This window comes from Agelaius phoeniceus, chromosome 1 (assembly GCF_051311805.1).
Source record: "Agelaius phoeniceus isolate bAgePho1 chromosome 1, bAgePho1.hap1, whole genome shotgun sequence".
NCBI classification, from domain to species: Eukaryota; Metazoa; Chordata; class Aves; order Passeriformes; family Icteridae; genus Agelaius; species Agelaius phoeniceus.
This window is the reverse complement of record NC_135265.1, coordinates 88,658,417-88,682,645: the sequence shown is the minus strand read 5'-3', so window position 1 is coordinate 88,682,645 and position 24,229 is coordinate 88,658,417. Positions and strand designations below refer to the sequence as shown.

General features: G+C 36.8%; 1 protein-coding gene across 4 annotated transcripts in view; it reads left to right on the top strand.

The window, feature by feature from the left end:
• Nucleotides 1-24,229, top strand: part of PTPN3 (protein tyrosine phosphatase non-receptor type 3) — a 156,474-nt gene that overhangs the window by 69,788 nt on the left and 62,457 nt on the right. For 2 of the 4 annotated variants that reach the window (XM_077182865.1, XM_077182880.1), the window contains exons 3-8: nt 9,198-9,305; nt 9,445-9,502; nt 10,576-10,654; nt 12,019-12,063; nt 12,980-13,032; nt 21,876-21,996. In XM_077182865.1, the coding sequence (XP_077038980.1) occupies nt 9,198-9,305; nt 9,445-9,502; nt 10,576-10,654; nt 12,019-12,063; nt 12,980-13,032; nt 21,876-21,996 (464 nt within the window). Of the gene's footprint in view, nt 1-9,197; nt 9,306-9,444; nt 9,503-10,575; nt 10,655-12,018; nt 12,064-12,979; nt 13,033-21,875; nt 21,997-24,229 lie in introns of those variants that run through there. The other 2 variants (XM_077182876.1, XM_077182888.1) reach the window with 2 other exon arrangements.

Sequence of the window (24,229 nt, the reverse complement as noted above, 5' to 3'; positions counted from 1 at the left end):
TTTGCCACACTCTGGTAGCATCATAAAGTCCATTTCTCAAAAGGATTTGAAACCAGCTGCAGAAAATTTCTGTATCCAAGTTTTGCTTACATTAGCAGAAAAATTCAGCCTTTTTGTTTGTGTGTTTATTTTAATTGCCAACATAATTCAGTTTTATCTCTGTGAGCAAAGAATAACTTGGGTCTGTGGTCAGTGTGGGAGTCAGCTGGTCATGAACTGAAGGGCATGTACTTATTGAAAAACGATAAGTTTTGCTCTGAACAGATTTTCCTCACTAATGAAATCTTTCTGTATTGCTTTAGAGAAACTGTTTCTCTTATCAAGATGTTTTTCTCCACATTTAAATAATTTCTGGATGATATGTTAATTGATAGTTCTGTATTTTAAAGAAATTAAATATGCATATCACATGGCATAATTATCCAGAAGACAAATTAACAGAAATTTATTAATGATGTAGTAGTACATTATTGAAATGAAGGTGCTTTCTGAAGAGACTAGACATAGATACAAGATACATGGATAAAAAGACCTACTCTGTCTTTTGGATATTTTAAATAAGTTTTTTCTAAGTTTTTTACTTTCTCTGCTTTACTATTATTGCTGAAATATGTGGAATTTTTCTCCTCTGTCAGAGATTGGAGAACTAGACCTGAACAGGATCACCTCTTCTAAAGCATAGAGTTCAGTGTTTTCTCTTCAAAAGAACTTCAATATTATCAGTGAAAAATTAGGGTTGGGAATTCTTCAGGGTTGTTTGTGGTCTAGTGGTAGCTGATTCTGATATGTGAAGGCTCAAAGTTTGGATGGATGTTGCACTTTGAACTAACATTAGACTAATATTTACATATGCATAAGTGTGCTTTATGTTCATTGACAAAATTATATTTTTCATCAACAAATAGTAGCAAGTAACAGTGGAAAAGCAGAATACTTGAAGCTTGGCCTATGTCCATATAACAGCATAAGTGGAATTGGAGAGTTCTCCCATTCTAAAGACAGTGGGATGGAAACAGCCAGCATTGCTTGTCATGTAGCAGCTCTCTGAACACAGAATTCTTATTGCAAAAGGATTTCTTTCTTTCAAAGTTGTAAGAGGATTACGTAGGAAAATAACATTAAAGAAAAGGAATCTCATGGGTAAGAAGAAACTTAAGATAAATTTACTGTAAGCTTAAACAAATGGATATTCCTATGTTGTCATTTCTGTTATCTTGTTGGCAATGTACATATGCTCAAGACTACAAAATATGGGGTGGATTTAAATTTAATAGAAAGATAATTGATTAAATAGTCTAAACTTACAACACTGATAAAAACTTATATATTTTGGAATTTTGAACTAGTACTAACATCTTGAAAATGATGGTATCTCAAAATACTGAATCTTTCGGAGAGTAGAACAGGGAGAATAGAGATAAAACTTTCATTTCATTCTCTAGAAACAAGGTCTTTATAGAGCCTACAGAGCTGATTTTCATCAAATTTTGTTACCAGATGGCATGGCACTTTTGTAGTTACACCTATATGTTTCTTTCTTCTTAATCATTCTGATGAATGATATTCAGATGTTACTTTGTTTTCCCAGTGGTTCTGTCTGTAGGAGGGTGAATAAAAACCAAGTATTGTAAAACTGGACAAAGGAAAAAAGAAGGTAGATTTTGCATATGGATGTAACCAGAGGAACTTTCTATCTATTGAGAAACCTGAAGATAGCTGCATAATTTCCTTTCTTAAAAGTTGTTCTTATTTATCGTTTATCCCAAAGAATATTGGTTTTCTGACCAGCTGTAAACAAAGACTTAATTGCAATTGAGAGCAGCGCCGTTTTTCTCAGGGACTTGTTACTTTGGCGGAGTAGTGAAGTGATTGGCTATTTTGTTCAATGTTTTTATATAAAAGTGTTATTCCACAGTTTCAGTGAATCTGAAATGTGGATTCATGGTATCACAAAGAGTTCATCAGTATTAACCTGTGGTATGTGCTGATTTTAGGTCATCATTATCAAGAAAGTTCACATGGGAGAACACACAGACGCATTCCACTATGTTGCTTACAGTCCACGGAGTATGTTAACTATGCAAGGCTGACATGGCCTTTCTTGTTCCATTGTTATGTGTTTCAGTACTTAGATGGAACATGTCCAAAGTCCAGGCAAAAAACTGAAGGTGCATGGAAGCTGAGAGTTGGAAATGTTATTTCAAAACATATTTGAGGCAAAGACTTGACTGCATTTAGTGCTGAATGTTGCACTTGACTTTAATTATATCCAGGCTTTCTTGAAGCCTCCTAGTAAATTTTAGGTGTTTCAGTTTTATGGTAAGGTTAACTCACCTCTGTCCCTATTTTCACCTCTGTCGTGTTCTAAGACTATAATGCATAGGCTTTTCACCTGGAGAAAATGTTAGCTGTCATGCAGATATATAGAGAATTTGCTCATGTGTATGTATGAGTGTGTTTAATAGGTATTTATTATATTATGTATATTACATTGTGCAATAATGCAAATCTGTCTGTAACTTTTGATATAAACATGCAGATATTTTCTGGTTTTGCTCTACTTTGACTCATTTACCAGGAATGATCACTTAGGAAGCATGTCTCAAGTAAACTGACTTTTGAGAAGGTATAAAACTGACAGTGGCAGATCACTTCTGAATTGCATTGTCTATCAGCTAGACAGTTAATGTTTTTGTCTTATTACCTGGGATTTTTGCTTTTAGACTAGTTGTCTTTTAGTAATAGTGTTTCTTTCTAGAAAGAAAATGATGAGGCTGTAATAATTCAAAAATTTACATGAATTGAAGCTTGAATCGTAACGAATGTTTTTCCTTTTCTTCCACCTCAGTTAAGTTTCTTCTTCCAGTATTTGACAAGGAATATGATGGTTAAAATGAACACCCACAATTATTTGTGGTATGTTTAAAATAATCAACTGAGGTACAAGTCTTAGAGGTTCTTTTTGATTGTGTGTGTGTTTTATAATTTTAAACCATTCATGGAAAAATGCGATCTTGCAGAATTTTTGTGTATCTGTCACCAAGTTTTCCTACTTGGTATTGTCTGATAATACAAGATGGTTTAATGCTAGTCTGTGTCCCTGCATGTTGAAAGAACTGCTGTATGAAGTTTCAGGCTGGCAGCAAATATTTAGTTTTGTATTGAGTCAGGTCAGTATACTTGACTGGAAAGCAGTAAGACAGTATGAAATTTGATGATGCCTCTGAGGACAGTGAGAAAGTGATCTGCCCTACAGCAGGCTTGTTAGTCTTGGCCCTTTGTAGGGCAAGACTTCATAATAAATGCTGAAGGAAAGAATTAGTGGAGGAGAAATTTTCTAAAGTTAGAATGGAATGACTAACCTCATATATATGTTTGTTTTAAATCATTTTTGTGAGGCAGAGGAAATGCAGTGAGTTAAAACTCTGTCCTTGGACAAATATTTTGTATGACCTTTATGTAGGAAAATACTGTGCTAAAGTGTATGGAATCTAGAAACGTTACAGGGTGGGCCAGGAGTTGGCTGAGGAGGTAGTTGTAGATCTTGGTGAGAAGGAGATATTAAATAGTGCAAGGACATTAAAGGGAGTTCTTGACTGTCAGATTTCCTTAATGTGTTGCTCTTGAAACTTTTTCAAAAAATCAAAAATATTAAGTTTGAGGCCTTATTAGCAACAAAAAGATACAGGAATATGAGGTAGCAGGTTATCTTGAACGAGGAGTAATTGCAGTGAGGGGAATCAGTAGTGCAAACAAATAGCTTTTATGAGATGAGGTAATGTTTTTTTAAGCTCAATTTTCAGTTGCAAACAATAGAGAATGGTGGCAGTTTGCAGACTGAGCTGCTCATGTATTACTGTTCTGAAAAAGGTAAGTGCTTTCATGCACCAGGCAAGAATCTTCAGCCAGTGTCAAGGAAGTATTAGCAGTGTTAGTCTTGGCATTGAGGCAGTCCTCCAGGGAATGTCACATGGGGATCCTGGCCACTTGCAGACAAAAGAGGGAAGTTCCAGTGAGGCAGGCTTAGAAGGTAAAACTAGGCTGCTCTGCAGAGGACTGGACCTTAGGAAAAAGCCAGTTCTGTTTATTCTAGATGAACAAAATCTTCCATGGTTGAATAAGGGCATCAGGTTGGTAAATAAATTCCAGGAAGAGACAAGGACAGAGATAGCAGAAGAGCAAATTAGCTGTGTGTTGAATTACTACGGAAATGAAAAGAAAGTGGTAGCACTGTGTTCAGGCTCATGCACCTTTTAGGACCAAAGGACATAGGCTCTCTGGTTGCAAAGGAGTGTTACAGGCTAAATTAGGAAAGGATGACCTCAAACAGCACATGGCAGGCAGTGGGCATTGTGTCTGAAGTCAGACTGAATTTGCAAAAGCTTAGGTGGCGCTTAACTGCGAGGTTATCATTACCAGAGAGTGGGGGCAAAGCTTCTGCAGGGGACGGGGAGATATGCTTTACATTGCACTGTCCTCCAAAATGGTCACTTTGTACCACTTCCCTTGTAGAAGTTAACAACCTGAAGAACTTTGCATGCAGATTTACCTCTTTAGTCCCAGGTTCTAACAATTTCCCCTCAAGTTTATGCAGCTTTTCGGGCAGTGAGTCTTGATCACTCCAGGTTCTAGGCAGTATTTGACATTAAAAAGTAATGAAGGGCTTTTTTCTCTTCACAGTTGTTTAACTTACTAGAAATTGAATTTGACTAATTTAAATTTCCTAAATGTTGTAGGAATTTGTTGTGGCATGAGTAGAATGTAACAGGTGTTAATTATGAGTGCTCTAAGTATTAATCTTTGACCTATCCAACATAAGCTGTAATTGATTTGAAGACAGATTTAAATGGAGGTGAATAGTGTGTAGTTATGAGGTGGTTGATGCAAAGCTTTTAATACTTCAGAATAAGGATTGGTAGATATCATGAAGGTGAAATAAATAATTCTTTTCAGGTGGAAACGCACAAACTTCTTGAAAATGTTTCTTTTCAGTAAAAACTTTGAAATTCTCAAGAGTTTGTGTCATTACAGCAGCGCAGGCTAGTGAGGAAGACACATAATTTTTTAAATTACACTATAGAAAAACAGGAGCTTAATTAGGAATGCCTTAAATATTTGCCCTAATGGTTTATAGGGTTAAGGAGAACTTGATTCTAATGCCCAGTATAGCTGAGCAGTGTTCATGTTGGTTTTGCCCTCCTATGGCACAGGGGAGTGAAAATAGGATGTGTTGTAAAGCACTTGACACATTGTAATATTTGAATATGCTGTGGCTATGAATTGTATTGGAATGGATGTCAAAATTCAGAAGCTCTGATGTGACATGCTTAACCTGCCTCACTTTACACCTAGGTCTCAAAACTGTTAATTTACAAAGTAAGTTGAAGATTGTGCAGCATGAGTTGTGTGGCCATTTTTAGGTATATAGACCAAAAAATAATTCAAATATTTCTTAAAGCAATACCAAAATTAAGTAAATAAACATTTCCTTGAAAAACAACACCCCCCCTTATAACTGGGAATTTTAACAAGACTTGAACAATTTAAAATAACATTTTTTATTTAGTTTAGATTTCTTGACTGGATGCTTGGTCTAGGTACTGGGAAAAAAACTGTGCATTTAGTACCAGAGGGCAAGAACTGGAGCTACATAAAAGTAATGCTGGAAATTATTTTTTTTTCCTAGGAAATGTGGAGAGGAAGAAGAGAAGTAAATAGATGTGTAGGTGGATGAGACTAGTGCTGGCTGAACAGCTGGGTTTCGGGTTGGGAGACCCATGGGAGCATTGCAAAGAGAGAACTCTGCTGAGCAAGATGTCATAGTGAGGAGCTTGCTTGTCTTTACAGGAAAACAATGGGAAGGCTTAGCAATTCATATGTGCTGGGGGAGAGGCAGGAATGGAATTGGGAGGGGCTGGGGAGGGAGAAGGTGAAGGCATCTGAATTGGGATGAAAGACTGGAAGCATGGAAATTGAGAAAGGAATTTGGAGATAATGCTGTTGTGAAGAAAGGAAACCAAAAGGAATAGGAAGTGTTGAAAATCAAACTAAAAATTAGCAGAAGAATCCACCCTCAGTGGACTTGTTCCTGCTCCATTTATAATGAAACCTGATATTCCTGAACACCTTCTTTCATCAAAGTATCTATCCCATCCCCTGTAATTACTCCTTCTGGTCATAATATAACTTTAGGAGCTCCTTTAGATGCTGTCAAAAGTTCACACCATAGGTGTGCAATTAAATTAGGCTTCTGAGTTCTGCAGGTGTCATGATGAGACTTAAAAGTGTTTTAACTTTCTGCTTATAAAAACCCAACCCTGAGGAAATAAATATAGTCAGTGCTAAAGATGAGCTTACAGATGTCAGGAAATGCCCATTATTTCATGAGGTGCAATCTGCTGTTTCCATGGGGCCCTCTTCTGTACACATATGAATAATTTCTGGTGGGCAAATCTCAGTCTGCATGGTGGAAGCAATGCCACTGATGGTGCTGGACAGAGCTGCCTGACAGGTGCATGGTGCCATGGCTTTGGGTGACAAGGAGTGCATGGTTGCGTGGCCTTACCTGTGACTGGCAGTTCAGTTTCTAAGCTGCATGTTAGGCCTATGCTATTTCAGAAAAAAAAGTGGGGTTTGATCAGTGCTGTGGTTTGACTATGCCAGCAGCCTGTTTGAAAGGTGGGAGTGGGAATGTGCAGCTGGGTTGGTAGGAGGGTGCAAAGCTGCTGCTCTTAGTGGCCACACAGCCTGTACAGGCCTGCGTGGATTCACATTTATTGTGAGATCTCAACTGTTTTCTCTGAAAGTTAGATAAGATGGGAGAGTGCTGGAGAGGAAAAGGTAGTCTCAACATCTGGATGTTGCCTACATTGTTTTCTCCACATGGGCCTTTACAGTGTCAGTTTACATGTGACAGAAAAATGGACATAGCTTTTCACTGGAGGCCAACAGCCTGATATGGCAACGCTGAACATTCAAGTTACGAATGAGCTGCTAGGAGTTGTGCTCTAGCAGTAGAAAATGTTGAATAATATTCCATCCTCCAAAATAAGATGTGTGTCCTTTGCTTGAAATTTTGTTTTTCTTTTCCCATTTTTTTAAATTGGAAGAATGCTCCTATGAGATAAGGAAAGACTATGTAATATGATGCAGTTTGAAGCACTCAATCACACCAGTGTTGCACACTATTAAAAAAATAATAAAAATCTCTCTTCTGAACAGGACTTACTGGACTGCTCTATTATAAAAAAAATGTTTAAGCAAAGAATTGAATTGGCTTATAAGTGAACATGTACATACTGAGCAAGACTGGGGCCAGCCACAGTAATGTGGCTTATGCATTAAGACCTTTGTTTCAAGAGATTATTTTCAAAAAAATCAAGACTTTTTCTTAAGAAATCAGAACATAATAAAACCAGAGCTAAATTTTTAAGAAATTTGTTCAAGAATAAACTGCTTGTCTTTTGCAGTTCAAATAATTTTCCTCTGAGTTTTTGTTTGTTTGGGTTGGGGTTTTTAATTTGGGTGTGCAGATTATTTTGCTTTTAAGAGAGACATTTGGAAAAATCCTAAACTAATTAGGAATCTTTGTTTTCTTTTTCTTTTTTTCAATAAAAAAAAGCAAACTGTCTTGATTTTTGCTCTGTCCAGCAATTCTGCATATAAAAATCTAGAGCTAAGATGCCACACAGCTCTGCACTCACCAAATACTGTTGCAGGCAAAAACAGACTGAACTTGGGGATAATAATAATTGAATTTACTACAAACAAAATCAGAGCAGGATAAGAAGTAAAATAAATCTTAAAAACACCTTCCCACCACTCATCTCTCCTGCTCAGGCTCTACCTTCTCCCCTGCAGTGGCACAGGAACACAGGGAAGGGGGATTTTGGTCAGTTTGCCATAGATTATTTCTCCTGCTGCTCAGGGAGAGGAGTCCCTCCCCTGCTCCACAATGTGGTCCTTCCCATGGGAGACAGTTCTCCACAAATTTCTTCAATGGGCTTCCTACAGGCCACAGTTCTTCACAAATTGCAGCTATATGGATCACTCTTCCCTGAGGTGCAGTCCTTCAGGGTCACAGCTTCTACCAGCAAACCTGCTCCAGTGTGGGTTTCTCTCTTCATGGGTCTGCAGGTCCCTGCCAGGAGCCTGTTCCACCCCTGGCTTCTCATTGATTCACAAGCTCCTTTCAAGCATCCCTGCTCTGGCATGGGATCCTCCACAGGCTGCAGGTGGATCTCTGCCTCTCTTGTGGGACTCCATGGGCTGCAGGGACAGAGCTGCTTCACCATGATCCGCAGGGGAATCTCTGCTCTGGTGCCTCCCCAGTACCAAAATCTAGCCACACAAACCCACTACAGCAACCTCTCTATTACTTATTAGCATAGTTAGGATTGCAGTCTTGTTGAGGGGGTTTGTTTTTTTGATTCAGTGTTTGGTGGCTTTTTAAAATAGAATTGGTTCATGGTGTTCTTTGGCAGAAGTTGGTTAATCTGTTCTCCACAATGCCATGGCATGGAGATTCTTTTTTGGTTTGGGGGAAATTATACCAGCCTTAGACTTCTGATCTCTGCTGTTTGATACCATGTTGCACCAGTTCTTCTGTGATTCCTGTCATGGGGGACATCTAGGCAGAAAATGGGGTGCCTGAATGGAAGCTGAGTATGTGGACACAAAGGGCCAGGTGAGAGTGCAGTCTGAAGTATGGGGTCTCATGGCTGCATCACAGGATCCCCCTCCTTTTATTTCCCATCCTGGTGTATACTTACTTTGCCTTTTATTAGCTGATGTGGAAGCACAGCATGCTGCTTTATGGTGACAGCAGGGGCCAGAGCAGCCCCGTGTGTCTGCAAGCCATCCCTGCAGGCTGCCACTCCAGGGAAGGGCATGGCTCCCACTGTGGGCGAGGGAGGGGTGACCTGCTTACAATTAATTTGCTGCACTCACATCAAGGGCTGGAATACATGTCTGTTCATATTAGGAAATTTCTTGTGCCTAAAGTATTTTGGAAAGAAACCCAAACCTTTATCAGAATAAAGTTCTTATTGCTGAAAACCTTTGAATTGATGAATTAGCAGCTATTTTATTCCTGAGTTATATTAGGAAAAAAACCAGAACTAAACGAGCTTCAATTAATTGTATCTTAAAATGTATAAGTGTTGCAGATTTCACTTATAAACTTTTCTTATTTTCAGAAACAAGACACTGGACAGATTTTGTTGGATATGACCTATAACCAGCTGGGTGTGACAGAGAAGGAATATTTTGGTTTACAGCAAAATGAGACTTCAGTAGATTCACCTGTAAGTATAGTAAATAATAAATGTGTGTGCATGTATATGTGTGTATAAATATATACACATGTATGTATACACACATATTCATGCACACACGTGCACATAAACAGTATTTATTTGTAACTATTTTTAATCCATCTAATAGTTTTTCATTTCACAGCGATGGCTTGAACCAAGCAAACCTATTAGAAAACAGTTAAAAGGTAAGACTTATTTTTACTATCTTGGTTGTAACTTTGCAGTTCTGTTTTTCTGCATTCTTATGGCTAGAACAAATGCATATTGTCCAAATGGTAGATTTTTCTTCAAGAGCAAGTCTTGTGTCTTCCAGTCTTTTCAACAGATTCTTCTGCTTTTCTTACTCCTACCTGAGAGGAAAGACCTGTTAGATCATTAACTTTGATGCTATAATAGCAGTTAAACCTGGTTTCTGAGCAGTATTAGACATGCTTAGGTGGCCATGAAAGCAGTAGTCATATTGTGGTGCCAGTGAATTCCTCCTGAGAGGGAAGCAAAGGAAGAGGGGTTTTGATTGAGGGAGGAATAGCCAGTTTTGTGTTCTGAGAATTAGGTTCTGAGAATTTCTTATCTCACATACAATAAGAAACCCCAAATTTATGCATTTTTATTAAAAAAAACTAACCAAAAAAACCAACGCCACACACTTCCAGGTGCATCTGTTGTTCTAGTATGTCTTGTTTTTTGCAGCTTTGTGTAACACAGAATGCCTGCCAAGAGGGACAGGCCAGCCAGCATAACCCTGGCTGGAGAGCAGCTTAGGAGTGACACTGAGTGGCCCTGTCCCAGTTTGGGCTGTGGCACTTGAGATATGTTTTTCAGCACTCTCATATCTACATTGTGCCACAGATCACGCATTTTTATTTCAATTCATATACAAAAGTAGCATGTTGGACTGCTGTAATTTAATGTATTTGTATGTTAGATAGAACTGAGCATTAGCCCAGCTGAGATACCTTAAATATATTTAGTGCTTTTCTCTCTTCTTAGGAGGCAAAGGAAGCTCAGTAATGCCTTTTATGTAGCATATGCGAAGTACTTTCATTTAAAGTGTTACTACATTTGAGAGTATTTTCCTCTCAAAGTTGCTGTTTGGGCATCAGGAGAGACTTTGCATAGTTTCTTTGAGTTTCATGGAAAAAATGCATGAGATGTCTATGTGGTTGTTCATGTAATTTTTCTGTAAGTATAGAAATTAAAATATTATGCTCTTTCTGTTTTAAACTAAATATTGATTTGCTCTTCTAAAATATTGCAGGAGGTTTTCCCTGCACACTTCATTTTCGTGTAAGGTTTTTTATACCTGATCCTAACACACTTCAGCAAGAACAAACCAGGTAACTTCTATTTGCCTTTATGAACTAAGAATGTGTCTTACCCATGTCTGCAGCTTGGCAAATTATGCTTTATTACATGGGTAACTTTCTATAACTCTTGGTATTGAATGCATTTGGAATGGAGAGCTTAATGCCATGCTCAAATGAGTAGTTTCTGATACACTCCAGCTGTACCTCAGAGTTGTAAGCTGTGTATAAGTTAGTACAAAGATGTCGGTGTTAAAAGTACGTTTATTTGTGTCTTGAAATTTATTTTTTTTTTGGGTCTGCATGCCCTAGGTCTATCTGTCTTAGAAGTTTTGTATCAACACTGAGTCAGTTTTAAACATGTGTAGTAGATTTAATGCTGAGGGTGTGGGAGGGTGGGGTTTATTTTTTTTGGTGAAGAACTGATAACAGTTCTTGTTTTCTAGTTTGACCATTACTTGTAACATGCAAATATGTATAATGCTTCAGTTTACAATAGACTTCTGAAGTTTTATTTTTAAACCTGTCTTTGAGTTTTTGGGGTGGTGAGGTGCATGAATTGTAAGCAATTTGCAATTAATTTGTCACAAGATTTTAATTGAATACTTGTTTTGTTCAGTGCCTGTAATTTGGAGTTTAGAATTTGAAGGCACGTGTTAATCTGGCCATTATCTGGCATTTCTGTAGCACTTTCATTGCTTATTCATTTCAGTGACTTGGGAATATAAGTAGTACAACATGTGAAATTATATTTCTTGTAGAAAATTTAGCTTTTGACCTGTTTTGGTATTTGTTAATCATGCACTTTTAAGCTGTTTTGCAGTTTAAAACTGAAATTATTCTAAGATCTGCTCTTTAAAGTTATTCACATGCCCACTCTTCAATATCACTATAAACTAGCATTATCAAACCCTCTAATAAGAGGAAGACTAAACTGCTTTTGGGGAATTGTTTAAGAGCTTTTTTGTCAGCATATGCAGCTAGAGAAATGTTTCATCCTTCATTGACTAGCTCCAAGATAGACTTTCACAGTCAAACCTCAATTGAGATTTGGGGTGTTTTTCCTTTTTCAATTTGTTTTTAAATTTGCATTCAAAATGAGTATTCTAGGGAGAAAAAGAGCCCATTTCAGTGGTTATTTGGTTTTTGTAGTGTCAATTGTGACATTATTACTGCAGCTTTGGAGTTGCAGTAGAGACAGCCAAAGATCCTTAAAAATGTTGTGAGAATAAGTGGGTGTATGACTGTGTATTTGTAAATGCCACTAATATTTGTTCATCTGTTTGTATAGATTGCTGGGAAATCTAATGAAGTAAAACTTATATATGTTGCTATTTAAATCATACCATTTAAAAATAAATGCACATTTGTTTCTTTTCCAAAAAATTATTTTCTAGGCATTTATTCTTTCTGCAGTTGAAGATTGATATTGCAGAAGGAAGGTAATAAGAAGAATCTTCACTTTCTCTATAATTCTTTTAAAAATAAAATTAAAAAGTCTTTGACTTGAGGGTATTGTTGCTTTAAAATTATCCCAGTTATCCTATAAATATGTCTTGTGAAACATTGCTTTAAAGGAAAATCATGTTGCTAGGAAATGATACAAATTTTCTCATAGCTCACTTATTAAGAACGGTTCAGAAGTCTGTTGTGAATGAGCTGTAGGAGATGCTGTGTGTCAACAGGCTCAACATTAGCCACAGAAATATTTATGCAAGGCTTGGTGTGCCAGGCATGGAATTCCAAACCTGGGGACCCAATACCTAGTGCAGTAATCAGGAATAGTAACGGGCAGTTCATGCTATAGTTTCTCATTTCAGGGTTATATTACCTATATGGTGGGCATATACCCAATGGTTTATTTGGCTGTGATTTCTATGTGTTTGTAGATTAAAAAAGAAGTAACAAGGAAAACATGGTCCAAGTATTTGCTGCCAAATGTCAGTTACCTACTGGTGTTGGCTTTTTTTCCTTTATAGAGTCAGTTTTGGTCATAAGATCAGAGCTGTCTTTGTGCTTGGCATTTGGGTAATTTTAATGTTTGTGTCTCATTTTAAATACACCAGAATACAGCTATTAATGTCCAGAGCCCCATAAAAATATTGTCTCCTTTTTCTTTGCTGACTAAGCATCCAGCAAGAGTTTGAGCATGTCGTTTTCCGATTAGTTCCTTCCGTTCACTTAAGGGACTGTTTAATGTCTGGTACTGTGCTTTAACAATCAAACTGAGTAAGAAAAAAATCAGATATTCTTTTGAAGATAAATTAGTCTTCGCATACTGAACTAATTGTGAGACAGTTTCAATAAGACGTACATACAGCCTATGTTTAAATAAAAATTATTTCCTCTCCTTTCCAGGTTGTCATGCCCCATTAATTCTGCTGTTGTCCTGGCATCATATGCAGTACAATGTAAGTAATATCCAACCATTATTTTGTTAATTAATTTATTTGACTGACTACTTTCTTGGCTCTTTGGCACTGAAAAGTCAGGAAAGATTTCTTTCCTTATCTATTTGTGCAGAGTATTCAGTATGCAGGTGAAGGTTATTAGAGCAGCCTCCAGAGGCAGTCTAAATAGAAAAAGAATACTTTTTAGGCCTGTAAAAAAAAAAAGTTGATACAAGAATAATGTTGCTATTTATGTGTGCTTCTGACTGCTGACTAAAAAGTCAGGTTTGCATTGTCAGTGGAAACAAAACTGGGAAACTGGAAACTTACTATGTGTTATAATAGCTACGAGAAAGCATTCCAAGGGAATAAGTGGTCATCTAGAGAATAGATAAGAGGAAGGTAAACTCATGATTAAGAAACTACAGTGTTCTTACACAATGTTTGTTTCATGGAATTTGGTTTGTTAGATATGTAAAACTGGCCCTTTGCAACACATTTAAGGTGACTTTACATATAAGAACTTACATCCTTCTCATCTGCCTTCAGCTAGCAAAAAAATTTCAAATGATGATACTAGAAAAGCATCTTCTGTAGGAAAACCAAACTGGAGTCTGACAGTGCCTTGCAAGCATCCTCAAACGATAGTGAAAAACAGCTGGAGGAGGACCTTTCTCATTAAACAAATAAAGAAAAAAAGCACTTTGGGGGTTTAGTGGAGTTTGCATATTTGTTAAAATAGTCAGGGGAAAATAAGCGAGAATAGTTGTGTAATTATTTGGCTGAATCTCATTTCTTTTATGGAAAGGCTAACAAGGCCCACAGAAACAATTGAGGTATTTTTGTTTGAAATGAGAACCAAGCTAAAATAATTAAAGTGTGGTTTTCAAAGAGGAATGTGATAAACTCTTAGTATCTATTGAAACCCTAAGAGTCTATGAAACATTTGCTTTTATGTTGAAGTATATAATATGTTGCACCCTTTTATAAAATGAAACTGTAATCAGATTCAAGCTTCAGTAAGAACAGTTGAAATTTTCCAAATTTCCCATAGTCCCAGTTTTTGGTGCCAAATGAAATGCATCCTGCTCTGGTGTTTCCGAGGCCCAGTAAGGGCACTTGAAGGCTGAAACACTCTGCACCATTAGGATTGCTAAATGAATTGGTGATCCAATTGTGCTAAAGCTCAAAAGTGAAGAATGCAAAGGTTTTATCAAAAGGGAAATTAATAATGCTATATCGAGTATACCCCAAATCCCCAAGATGTTCCTGCTTCCCCTTCAGTTTTACGACTGTTCCCTTTTTAGTACTTAGGCTAGGATACCTACTAACACAGTTATCTGTACTAAAGGAGAATGATAGAAGGACAGTGAAGATTGTCAAACAGTGCTAGTGTGTTTTAATCATTTCTTTCATGGTGGATTCTGGATTTTCCATCAAGCTATTTATCTGTTTTTTCTAACTTCTTATGGTGCTGCTTTTACCAGGTGGTGCGTATTTTTCTTGTTTCTTTATTAATTAAAAAAGCCACAGCACAGAAAACCCCAAACCCAAAAGCAACTATTTTTTGCTATCTGATTTCCTTTCTGTTGCTGTTTGTGTGATACTGATATTTATTCTCTGCGTTGGTAGGGAATGAAATGCTTATGAATGCTTAAATGAAAGACATATTCCATTAAGTTTTGGGTTTTTTTTGCTTTTACCTGAAGATGATGGCATAGCAAAGACATTTGTGAAATCAGGGATTTCAGTCTCCTTACTGAGTCATGTTTGCTGTGATTCCTGTCAATTGAAATAGTTTTAAGTAGTTTTCTATTAGCATTTTCCTTTCTAATCATACTTAGTAAGGAAAGCTGAAGTTCTTGGTATGAGGTAGCTGCTTATGAGAAATCCATTGTCTGAGGTTGCCATGAATCAGTTCTACCTGGGCTGTTTACTGCCACTTCTTGGAGGCTTTCAGTCTGCTCTCTCCTTCTATGCCTTCCCTTGTATGCAGAAGGGGAAATCCATGTTGTCTGATAGCCTTGTGGGTTGTTTATTTAAAAGGTGTAGCAGTTGTTGCTGATGGGAGGGCTGAAGGCAGATCTCTTTCACAGTGTATGATGTCTGGTATTTGATATTTCTGCTCTTGCTTCTTAACTGAAGTTCTTCTGTGTGCTGGTTGTATGGTTGGCTTCAGAGACTTTGAGTTTCGCAAGGGGACAGTTTTTGGTCATATCTACTGGGATGCTGCTTCTCTGTAGTGCCCTGTGTGCAGGCATTTGGTTCTGAAATAAATCTCTGAAATAAAGCTCTGACGTGTCCCTCTGCCCTGCTGCAACACACCCTGCTTTGCGTGGTGGGGCTAAGTTACAGGGGAATGCAAGTGGGTGTGAATACTGTGTCTGAAGAACATGTGACTGAACCTGATTACGAAAATACTTCAGGCACTTCAAGAATAAGTTGTTAGTGTATTATCAGGAATGTGCTTTGTGACAAAACAGTCAGTGGATTTTGAATTTTTTTTTTTTTAAGAAGAACTTGTTAAGGTGCATTTCAAATAATTTCATCATTGTGAAGTTGGAAGGATAGAATCATACTGAAAAAAACCCTTGATAAATCATGTGTTTTTAGTTGTGTAAAATGGGAATGTTGTACTGTCTATAAAACCAAATAAGGAAACCCATACAGTAGGACTACTCCTTTTTTAAATTTCAAATGATGATTTAGCAACACTTGTTTTCTGTCGCTTCATGTAGCAAATTGCCATTTCCAGGCCATTGTTTAAATGCCCAGATACTGGTATTTAAGAAATCCCCATGGGTTTTGTGAGAATATGCTCTTATGTTAATAAATCCATTGCTGATTTGGACCTTGAATCTGAAGCACAGCAATAAAGCCAGACAAGATGTTATGAATGCTTCTAAGTTTGTTTTTTCCTGAGCATCAGTTGCTCTTGTCTCCTGTGGTACTGCTCCTCTCAGCCCTGCTTTGAGAACCAGGGATCATCTCTAGCACACTGCAATCTGTATTTGGGACTTGTTCAGAAAGGGGTTGACTGGTTGCTAGGGCTTCCAATGGACTTAAACCTCTTCTAAGGAAAGGAAAGCTGAGGAAAGATGATGCTGAGGAGTCAAGGAAAGCTGAACTTTGTGAACTTTAGTGTGAAAGTCTCTCAGGAACTGGGAATAAGAGTATTAAAATTTTGGGAATGCCAGAAGATTGATGTCCCAGAGAGTGGGGTGTAAGACTTAGAGAAATATCAACACCACAGTGAGGCCTGACTCTTTCTTCTGACTTGCTATCATTTTGCCTTTATAAAAATTAGGTTGACCTCTCAGACTTCCTAGTTTATGGAAACCTCTCTCTTTTCATGGTTAGCATTTGGGGATTTTTCTGTGTGTGCTCCCTACCCATGCTTTCTTCAAGTAAAATAGTGCTCATAAGGACATCTCATATAAGCTGAGAGACTTGCTTACAGATGATGCAGATTTCTGCTTCTTTCCAGGGCATCTTTAACCCTTGTGTCTTAGAATCAAAATCAGACTGGATTAGCAGAGAGAACTTTGAGCTGAATTTCCAGGGTTTGAAATTACTTACTAGGTGTATTGGGTAGTCTGAGGATTGTGTGCATGTCACATCTGTTCTTCTGAAGCCTGTATCAGTGTTGTTCAGAGACACCATTTATCATATCTTACAGTACCTGTCATCAGCAGTGCCAGTGTTATCTGTGTGATGGTGATGAAACTCCCAATACAAGAATCAGCTTGGAGAGATTAATTGAAAAACATTCCCATTTCCTTCCACATAGTTCACTGAGTTCTAGATTGCTGCTCCTGAGCTTGCTAGCATCTCTGTACAACAGATCATCTAAGTGTCCTGATTGTTTACATACAGCAACTTTCCAGCTCTTTTGGGCTGGTTTTCCCTAATTATATTTTACAGTTGTGTTAGGCAATACAAAAGCCACTTCAGGAGATCATTGCTTGAAGTATTTGTGATGGTCTTCCATTAGGCCACAAATAATTTTTGAACCGTAACACTTAAAAACAAGGTATAGTCCCCAGAGTGGAGAACCCCAAATTGGGATACTGGCCAGTGCTGTAGCTGAAGGAGCTGACTTTCTGCAGTGCCTCATAGATTTGACACTACTATTCTTCTGCATTTTGAGTTGGATGACTCTTTTAATTGTTTTTTGTGTAACATAACTAAAAAGGGGGAAAGAAGAGTTTCCCAAGGTCAAGGTCCATGTAATACAGAATTACACTCATGGAAACAGCCTCAAGTTGCACCAGGGAAGGTTTAGGTTCTGTTAGAAACAATTTCTTCACCAAAAGGGTTGTCAGGCTTTGGAGGAGGCTGTCCAGGTAAGTGGTGGAGTCAGCATTCAAGGAGGTATTTAAAAAATGTGTAGATGTGGCACAGAGGGATATGGTTTTGTGTGGGCTTGGCAGTGCTGGGTTAAGGGTTGGACTCAATGATCTTGGAGGTCTTGCCCAACCTAAATGACTTTGTGATTCTCAAATGAGTAGTGATGAATGCTGAGAAACAACATATATGGCAGAGGATGAGATGCATTAGTTTGGTAAAGCCTCACAATGTTTTGTGAGGAGTACTGCTAACTATTCCTTTAAGTCTTTTATTCCAATGTCTCCTCAAAATGAATACTCCCTGTACCTTGGATTATACTTTGCTTTTCTCAATAGTTTTTTTTTTTGATTGTGTCTGTATGGTTTCTGAAGTACATGTTGTATTTGAGATGCAGAAACAGCAACTCAGTATAATTTATAGTTTCTAATTTGTTTCTTCCTTTTCCTTGTGACTATTGTTTTGTGTTGCTGTTTGACTGTGTCTGGGTTTTGAGCTGCTGATTTTTATTTTTTAGTTCTTTTAATAAAAGGCATTACAATGACTGGCTCATTTTTCATTCTGGAGTGGTAAATAACTTGGAGACTACCATTGTGCATGCATAGTTTTCTCTATTTTTCCTCTACAAATGTTCCTTTGTTTTTATTAATGCCTAATTTCTCATTCTGTCTTACCACAAAATGGCCAGCTGTTGTAAGTGGTCGTAAGCAGCTATTTACAGTCATGCCTATGCTGAACATTTTGTAAGGGCTCTTGAGTGTGAAGCATTATTTCCTTTTGCAAAACAAATTAGTTTTAACTCACATGATAGCTAGTTCTACTTGTCCTGTAGGGACATCACAATTTCTTAGGGACTGAGTGGGTTAGTGTTCATGTTCACATCCTTATCTGGATACAGGTTCCACTTGTTGAAACACCTTTCCTTCTCTCAACATTCACTTCTGAGGGTTTTGGTCCTTTTAGAAATTTCTCTCTCGAAACCATTTTCAACATGGTATCATTTTGATCATTCCAATGTAACTTTTTACCTTTTGCCTTTTAGTCTGTCTTTAGTAAGTGTCTGCATTTTTATGCTGGTTCTTTGAAACTGAATTCTGCTGTAGCAGATTGTTTTATGATTCCAGAAACATTTTAATATTTGAATAATTTTTAGTTACTGTTCAGAAACAGTTTATGCTAGGAAGTTAATCTTTCTTTTCTCTTTTTGTGCCAAGAAGCAATCACTTAAAATTTCTAAACTGATTGAACTGTATAGATTAAGTATCTTTTCTTTTTGTACCTCAGTGTTCATATGAAGATAAATTAATCATTAACCTTTAATACTACATTTCACCCTCATCTCAGGAATGTGAGTCATTATTGCTGTCTTGATTTGGAGGCCAGTCATATGATCCTATGATTTCTATGTTTTAATCCTGGACTGCAGTTTTCTATGTGAGCGATTTTACAATTTATATGCAAGACTCTTCCTGTGGTTTGTTTATTCTGTTGCCCTCTGAACCTGATCTTTATATGTAGTTATCCTTTTTTTAAACAGGAAACTCAATTCACTTTTGTGCTTTATTCATGTGACCTAGAATATTAAAATTGCAAAAAAGTTACAAATTCAATATGAACCTGCTTGATTATTTTCTGGTACACTTCTCAGGTCTATGGAAATTTGATATTTAACCAGTTTGTAAAGACTAGCTTTTGTAGGCATTCCTTTGGGTCAGTTTGTCCATAAGATCTATAACTGATTTCTCATCATGGTTAGGCAATGAGCTATTAATGCATTTCCCTTCTTGTATGTGAAGTTACTTGAAATGCCCATGTGCAGAAATAGGTTCTGGTGCTATTGCTTTGGATGCAATTCTTTTCCTTGTTATTTACAAGCAAAGTCTGTAGAATTAGAGAACAATGTCATCTGCACCTTGAAGGATATCTGAACAAATTACTTTTGAAAAAAGTATGAATATATGACTTCTTTAGGTTTCAATAAGGCATAGAAAGATCCTATGCTTTTTAAACATATATGATCTCAAGACTTGTGTTTCAAGCACTTATAAGCTCTTTCTTTATTGAAAGTTTGTAGAACTAGTGTTTTGGCATGGCTACTTGGCTATTGAATCTTCTTTTACTAGAAATTAAAAATAAATACTCTGGTTTTACTGAATATGTCCTTCTAAATTATTGGTTCATCACATTCCTTCCTTTAAAGCTTTTCATATTCGATATATAACTCTAAAATACAGCATTCTGATATTCAAATATCAGGGTTTGTTTGTTTTTTGACTCATCCTTGGTTCCACTTTCTCTCACTTTGCTCTATATTGTTTGCCAGTTATAATAAATTAAAGAGCAACAGTGGTCTAGAATGGAGAAAGGTTAAAATATTATTTTTATACTCTATCTTCATTGAGTTAGTATCTGTTGTCTCATGATCAGAGCAGAAACTATGTCAGGAGAAACTCAGATTAGAAATAGGTCTTTAATATTTTTTGCCCTTCTTTTCTCTTCTGGAGAAAACCAGTAAAGAGATAGAAGCATCATGGGTTATTATTCTTGCTGGCATCTTGATATGTCCTAACTTTTTTTTCCTGCTTGGATAATTAAATTTTACACAAGATCATTAGTCTAGCAAGATGTTTCTCTTCTACTGCAACAGCTGGCTAGGGAGTTGGAGAAGCTAAATTGCTCCCCTTGTTGGCATGGCCTCAGGTAGCTAGTAGCAAGAGGAAAAAAACCCAGTTGCCTATTTAGAAGATCAGAAAGAAGACTACCTCATAATGTATGGAGGAAAAACAGTTGCCTCTTTTAGAGAACGTAAAATTACAGTAACAATATCTTTTCCTATTGCAAACAAAATTGAAGTAGAAAACGACATTATCTTATTTCTGGTAATCTGCTCTTTTCCCACTGGCAAGATTGGAATTCAAACTGGCTGCAGCAAACCTTAAAGATGTAGATTGTTTCATAGAAAAGATGGGTTGTGTTAATGACTAGCAAAGGAAGGGATCCTCAGTCAACTACTGTAATTGTGAAATTGTGAGTTTTATTTTACACTGTTATTAGCATACTACTTATTTCTAAAAGTTTCGAATTTTCACTTTTATTGTTGTTGCCTTAGACTTAGCATTGTCACGCTTGGACTTTTATCAATATAGAGATATTTCTAAAATCAGTTTCTTGTGATACTTCTACATTGTCTCTCTTGGTTGATTTGGTGATTTTTTTGTTTTGGTTTGTTTTTATTTGTTCTTGTTTTTTTTTTTCTTCAGATAACTTTACAGTAATGTTCAAATACGATTTTTGGCTCTCATGGAAAATATTTAGTCCTTTGCCTGCCATTTGCTAATTAATTTAAAGTTTAGGCTACCTTTTAAAAGAAAGAACTAAGTAGGCAAGACTTTCTGCATTTAAAGTAAATTAGTTTATCATTCCCTTTTTTATTTAAATATTTCTCTTGATGCAGACAATTAGGTGTGCAACTTTATTAGCTTTGGACTGCATTTCCCTGGGAATTGTACTGTATCATTGTAGTTCCATTGGACCATATAAATCATGCAATTTGAATATATATATGTGGAAAATATTAGTTATCCCCTGCATTACAGATCCTACATAATTACTATGTGTAAGTTATTTCTGATGTGCCTCTCATGCCCCTCAACTTGAATCACTTAAATATCTATTTTGTATTTTTTTTAAAAAATTTTCTGGAAAATAGTGTTAATATAGTTGATAGTATATCCTACTAAAAGCGTGCTCTTGAACTTTGATTTAGTTGAGGAGCTTTTGATGCTGAATTGTTTGCAGCCTATCAGTTACTTTCTTTTGTGTTAATTTGCAAAGCATACCAATAACTTCTGGGAAACTTTAGGGCTTTATAACCACTATTCTATACTCCTTATGAAAAAGAAGGTTAGCACAGGTTATAGTTATTTACTTTTTTTAGCAGCTTGGTAATGTTATGTGCCAATCGGCAGTTTTTTCACTCTTTCTGTTAAGTAATTCACAGCTCAATTTCTAGGACAGTGTTACAGTTGGTAGTAGGGTGATTTCCACCTGAATTTGGGAAGAGTGGATGCTTTTTAAGTGACAGATCTTGTTGAAAACTTCTAATATGTTCTAGTCAAGTAAATGCATCAAATTGGTTTCATTTGCCATCTCTTACTGAAGTAATTTGGTGTTCTCTGATGTTACAGTGCAGCATGTGTGTGTCAGCACAGCACATGACATCTGTCTGGTGCTGTTACAGGTTGTGATGCAAAAGTGAGGCTACATAAGTAACTAAATAAAGTACTGAGTCATTCAGTGCCTGAGATTATAGTTATGGTAAGTGTATTTTGAAAAAAGTCTTACCTCGCTGAGGTCATACAGTTCCCGATGTTCAACACTTCTTGTCTGTTGGGAAATAATTGGTAATTTCTGCATTTTCCCATATGTGTATGTGTTTTAATGAGAAGGAATTTCTTCTAAACAAAAATCCAATTAACTATGAAAACTTTGTATATGTGTTTCTTGTTTTTTAACAGCACAACTTGGAGACTATAATGCTTCAGTGCATTGTTCAGGATATCTTTCAAATTACAACTTTATACCGGAGCAGAACAAAGATTTTCTTACCAAAGTAGAAACGCTACATGAGCAACACAGGTAATGTGAACTTTTAGTTCTCTCTCACCTCTTGAGCTTTTAAAGAAAAAAAAAAGATGTCAAAAGGAAGACTTGAGTTCTTAGTAGTTTCATTACAACAGTATTTTATGTAGCTGTTAAATGAAATACTCTGGTTTATCATAGAGATGCTAGATTAATTATATTCAGAGTATGATGCTAATGTGTTGAAAGATTTAAATAAATTTCTAGTTATAACCTCCAGGAGATTAGTTAGCCTTAAATATTATTAAAGTCAACAATCTAGAACAGTATACCAGATGTTTGAGGAGTTTGCTGCATGAAGAACATTTGATCATTTTTCAAATTCTACATATTTTTTTTTTCTATATATGTGGGAAAAAACTCCAAGAAATGCCATAACCATAAACCACTTCAATTAACTTTGTGCTTTCACTCCTCTCTCCTGAGTTTAATACAAAGGCTGCAACAGATTATTCCAGTCAGTGCACTGCTAATTATTTTTTCTGATCCTGCTGATTTGTCTCTTGTAAGACTGCAGCTTTGGAATTAGTGGTGTTGATCAGATACTTGCAAGGGGAATGCAAATAGACCAATCTAAGAAATTGTCTGTGAGCAAATGAAATCCAAATCTCTGTAGACTTGTTTTCTCTGTCTGTATCTTAACTGCGGCAGAGCTAATTCCCTGCTCTCTTAGTTTCTTTGATTTATACCCTGAAATATTTCCATTTTCATGTCTTCCTAATGTCCCTCAGCTGCCTTTTTCTCATCTTTCAATACTCTTATTTTTTCCTCTGGTTTCTTTACTGCTAGTGGGTGTAGTGAGTAGTTCTGAACTTCACGTGTGGTCCCTAGACATCCAGCACAGGCCTTGTCATTTTTTGGGGCAAAAGAAGATAACTGCTGAACTCTAAACTCCAGCTGTCCTTTCTGTTGGAGATACTAATCTGGGCTGCTTTCCAAACAGTCCATGTTCAGGCACACAATAGCTGATGCTTCTTTCTACTCCTTCCAAATTAATTTGCAGTTTCCAGTAGGCTCAGTAGTTTTTTGAGGGGAAGTTTTTAGACAGGAATGAATAAACCTGCTTGTCTTTTGGAAGCAGTCACCTTGGAGACCACTGAGGGAAGTTTCTGAAGAGTCTTGGATTGGCTGGGTTGAGCTCAGGTATTTAGTGCTGTGGTAGCAAGAGATATAAAACTGCAGAGTAAAGATCAGAAGTTAGCATTGGTCCAGACTAAGGTGTGCTGGGGTCTGTTGGAAAGACACCTTTCTTCTCTGTGTCCTTTCAGTGATATCAGTGCTTTCATTGAGTGTCTTTGGGGTGAAGAAGCCTTGACGGTTGAGAAGTTTAACATCTGTATTGGAATTAACAGAGATGTTGGTAATTGAAGGTCTGAATAAAAATACTGAGTAAATTGGACTTGAATTTTTTTTTTTTATTGTTTTAACATGTCTTTAGAAACTTAGCTCTTGAGGCCAATTTACTTCAGAGTGCGAGGAGAGGCAGACAAATTATTGTATATCCTGACAGTATTTCTTGCATACTCCTTTGGCATTCCTGTGTCTCAGACGTGAATTTGACTACATCAGTGCCAAGAGCATACTTGACAAGAATGGCTCGGGTGTTCACCAGAGCTGCTAGGAAAGAAAGATGGAAAGGAAGAATTCTAAAAACTTTTTTACCTTTGAGAGAACATTGTTCCTTTGGAATGAAATTTCTGCTAATCTGGAATAAAAAATATTGCTGTAAACTCTATAGGTTATCTGTAAGTTATTATAGCTTTGAAATTGGTATTCTTATATTACAGGGTTTCAAAGCCAACTCTATAAACATCTATCCTTTTTTCATTCTTTAGTGTCTATGCTTTGGGAAACTTTCACAAAGGAAAATAAAAAGACTTGAATTGCTGAAATACAGACTTGAGAAGTTATATCTTGTTATGTGCTGTAACTCAGTGCAAAGTTTTTGTTACCTAGGTCTTATGTTGCTTTTCAAAATCTGAGGAAGTATTCCCTGAACAAGTCCATGTCACACTGTTCAGTGGACAGTATGTAGCTGTTAAGAAAGCAGTTTATTGTCATATTGCACTTGTGTAGCTTCAGAAATTTTCCTTCTGTGTTCATCCCTAAATCCATAGGGGGATTTTTTTGTATATAGTTGGTTCTAATGTGGTCTTCCTGCTGTGTTTTGCTGAGTAACATAAGCAGCCTGAGATCTTAGGATGCAGATATCGTCCAAATTGGTAAGGTT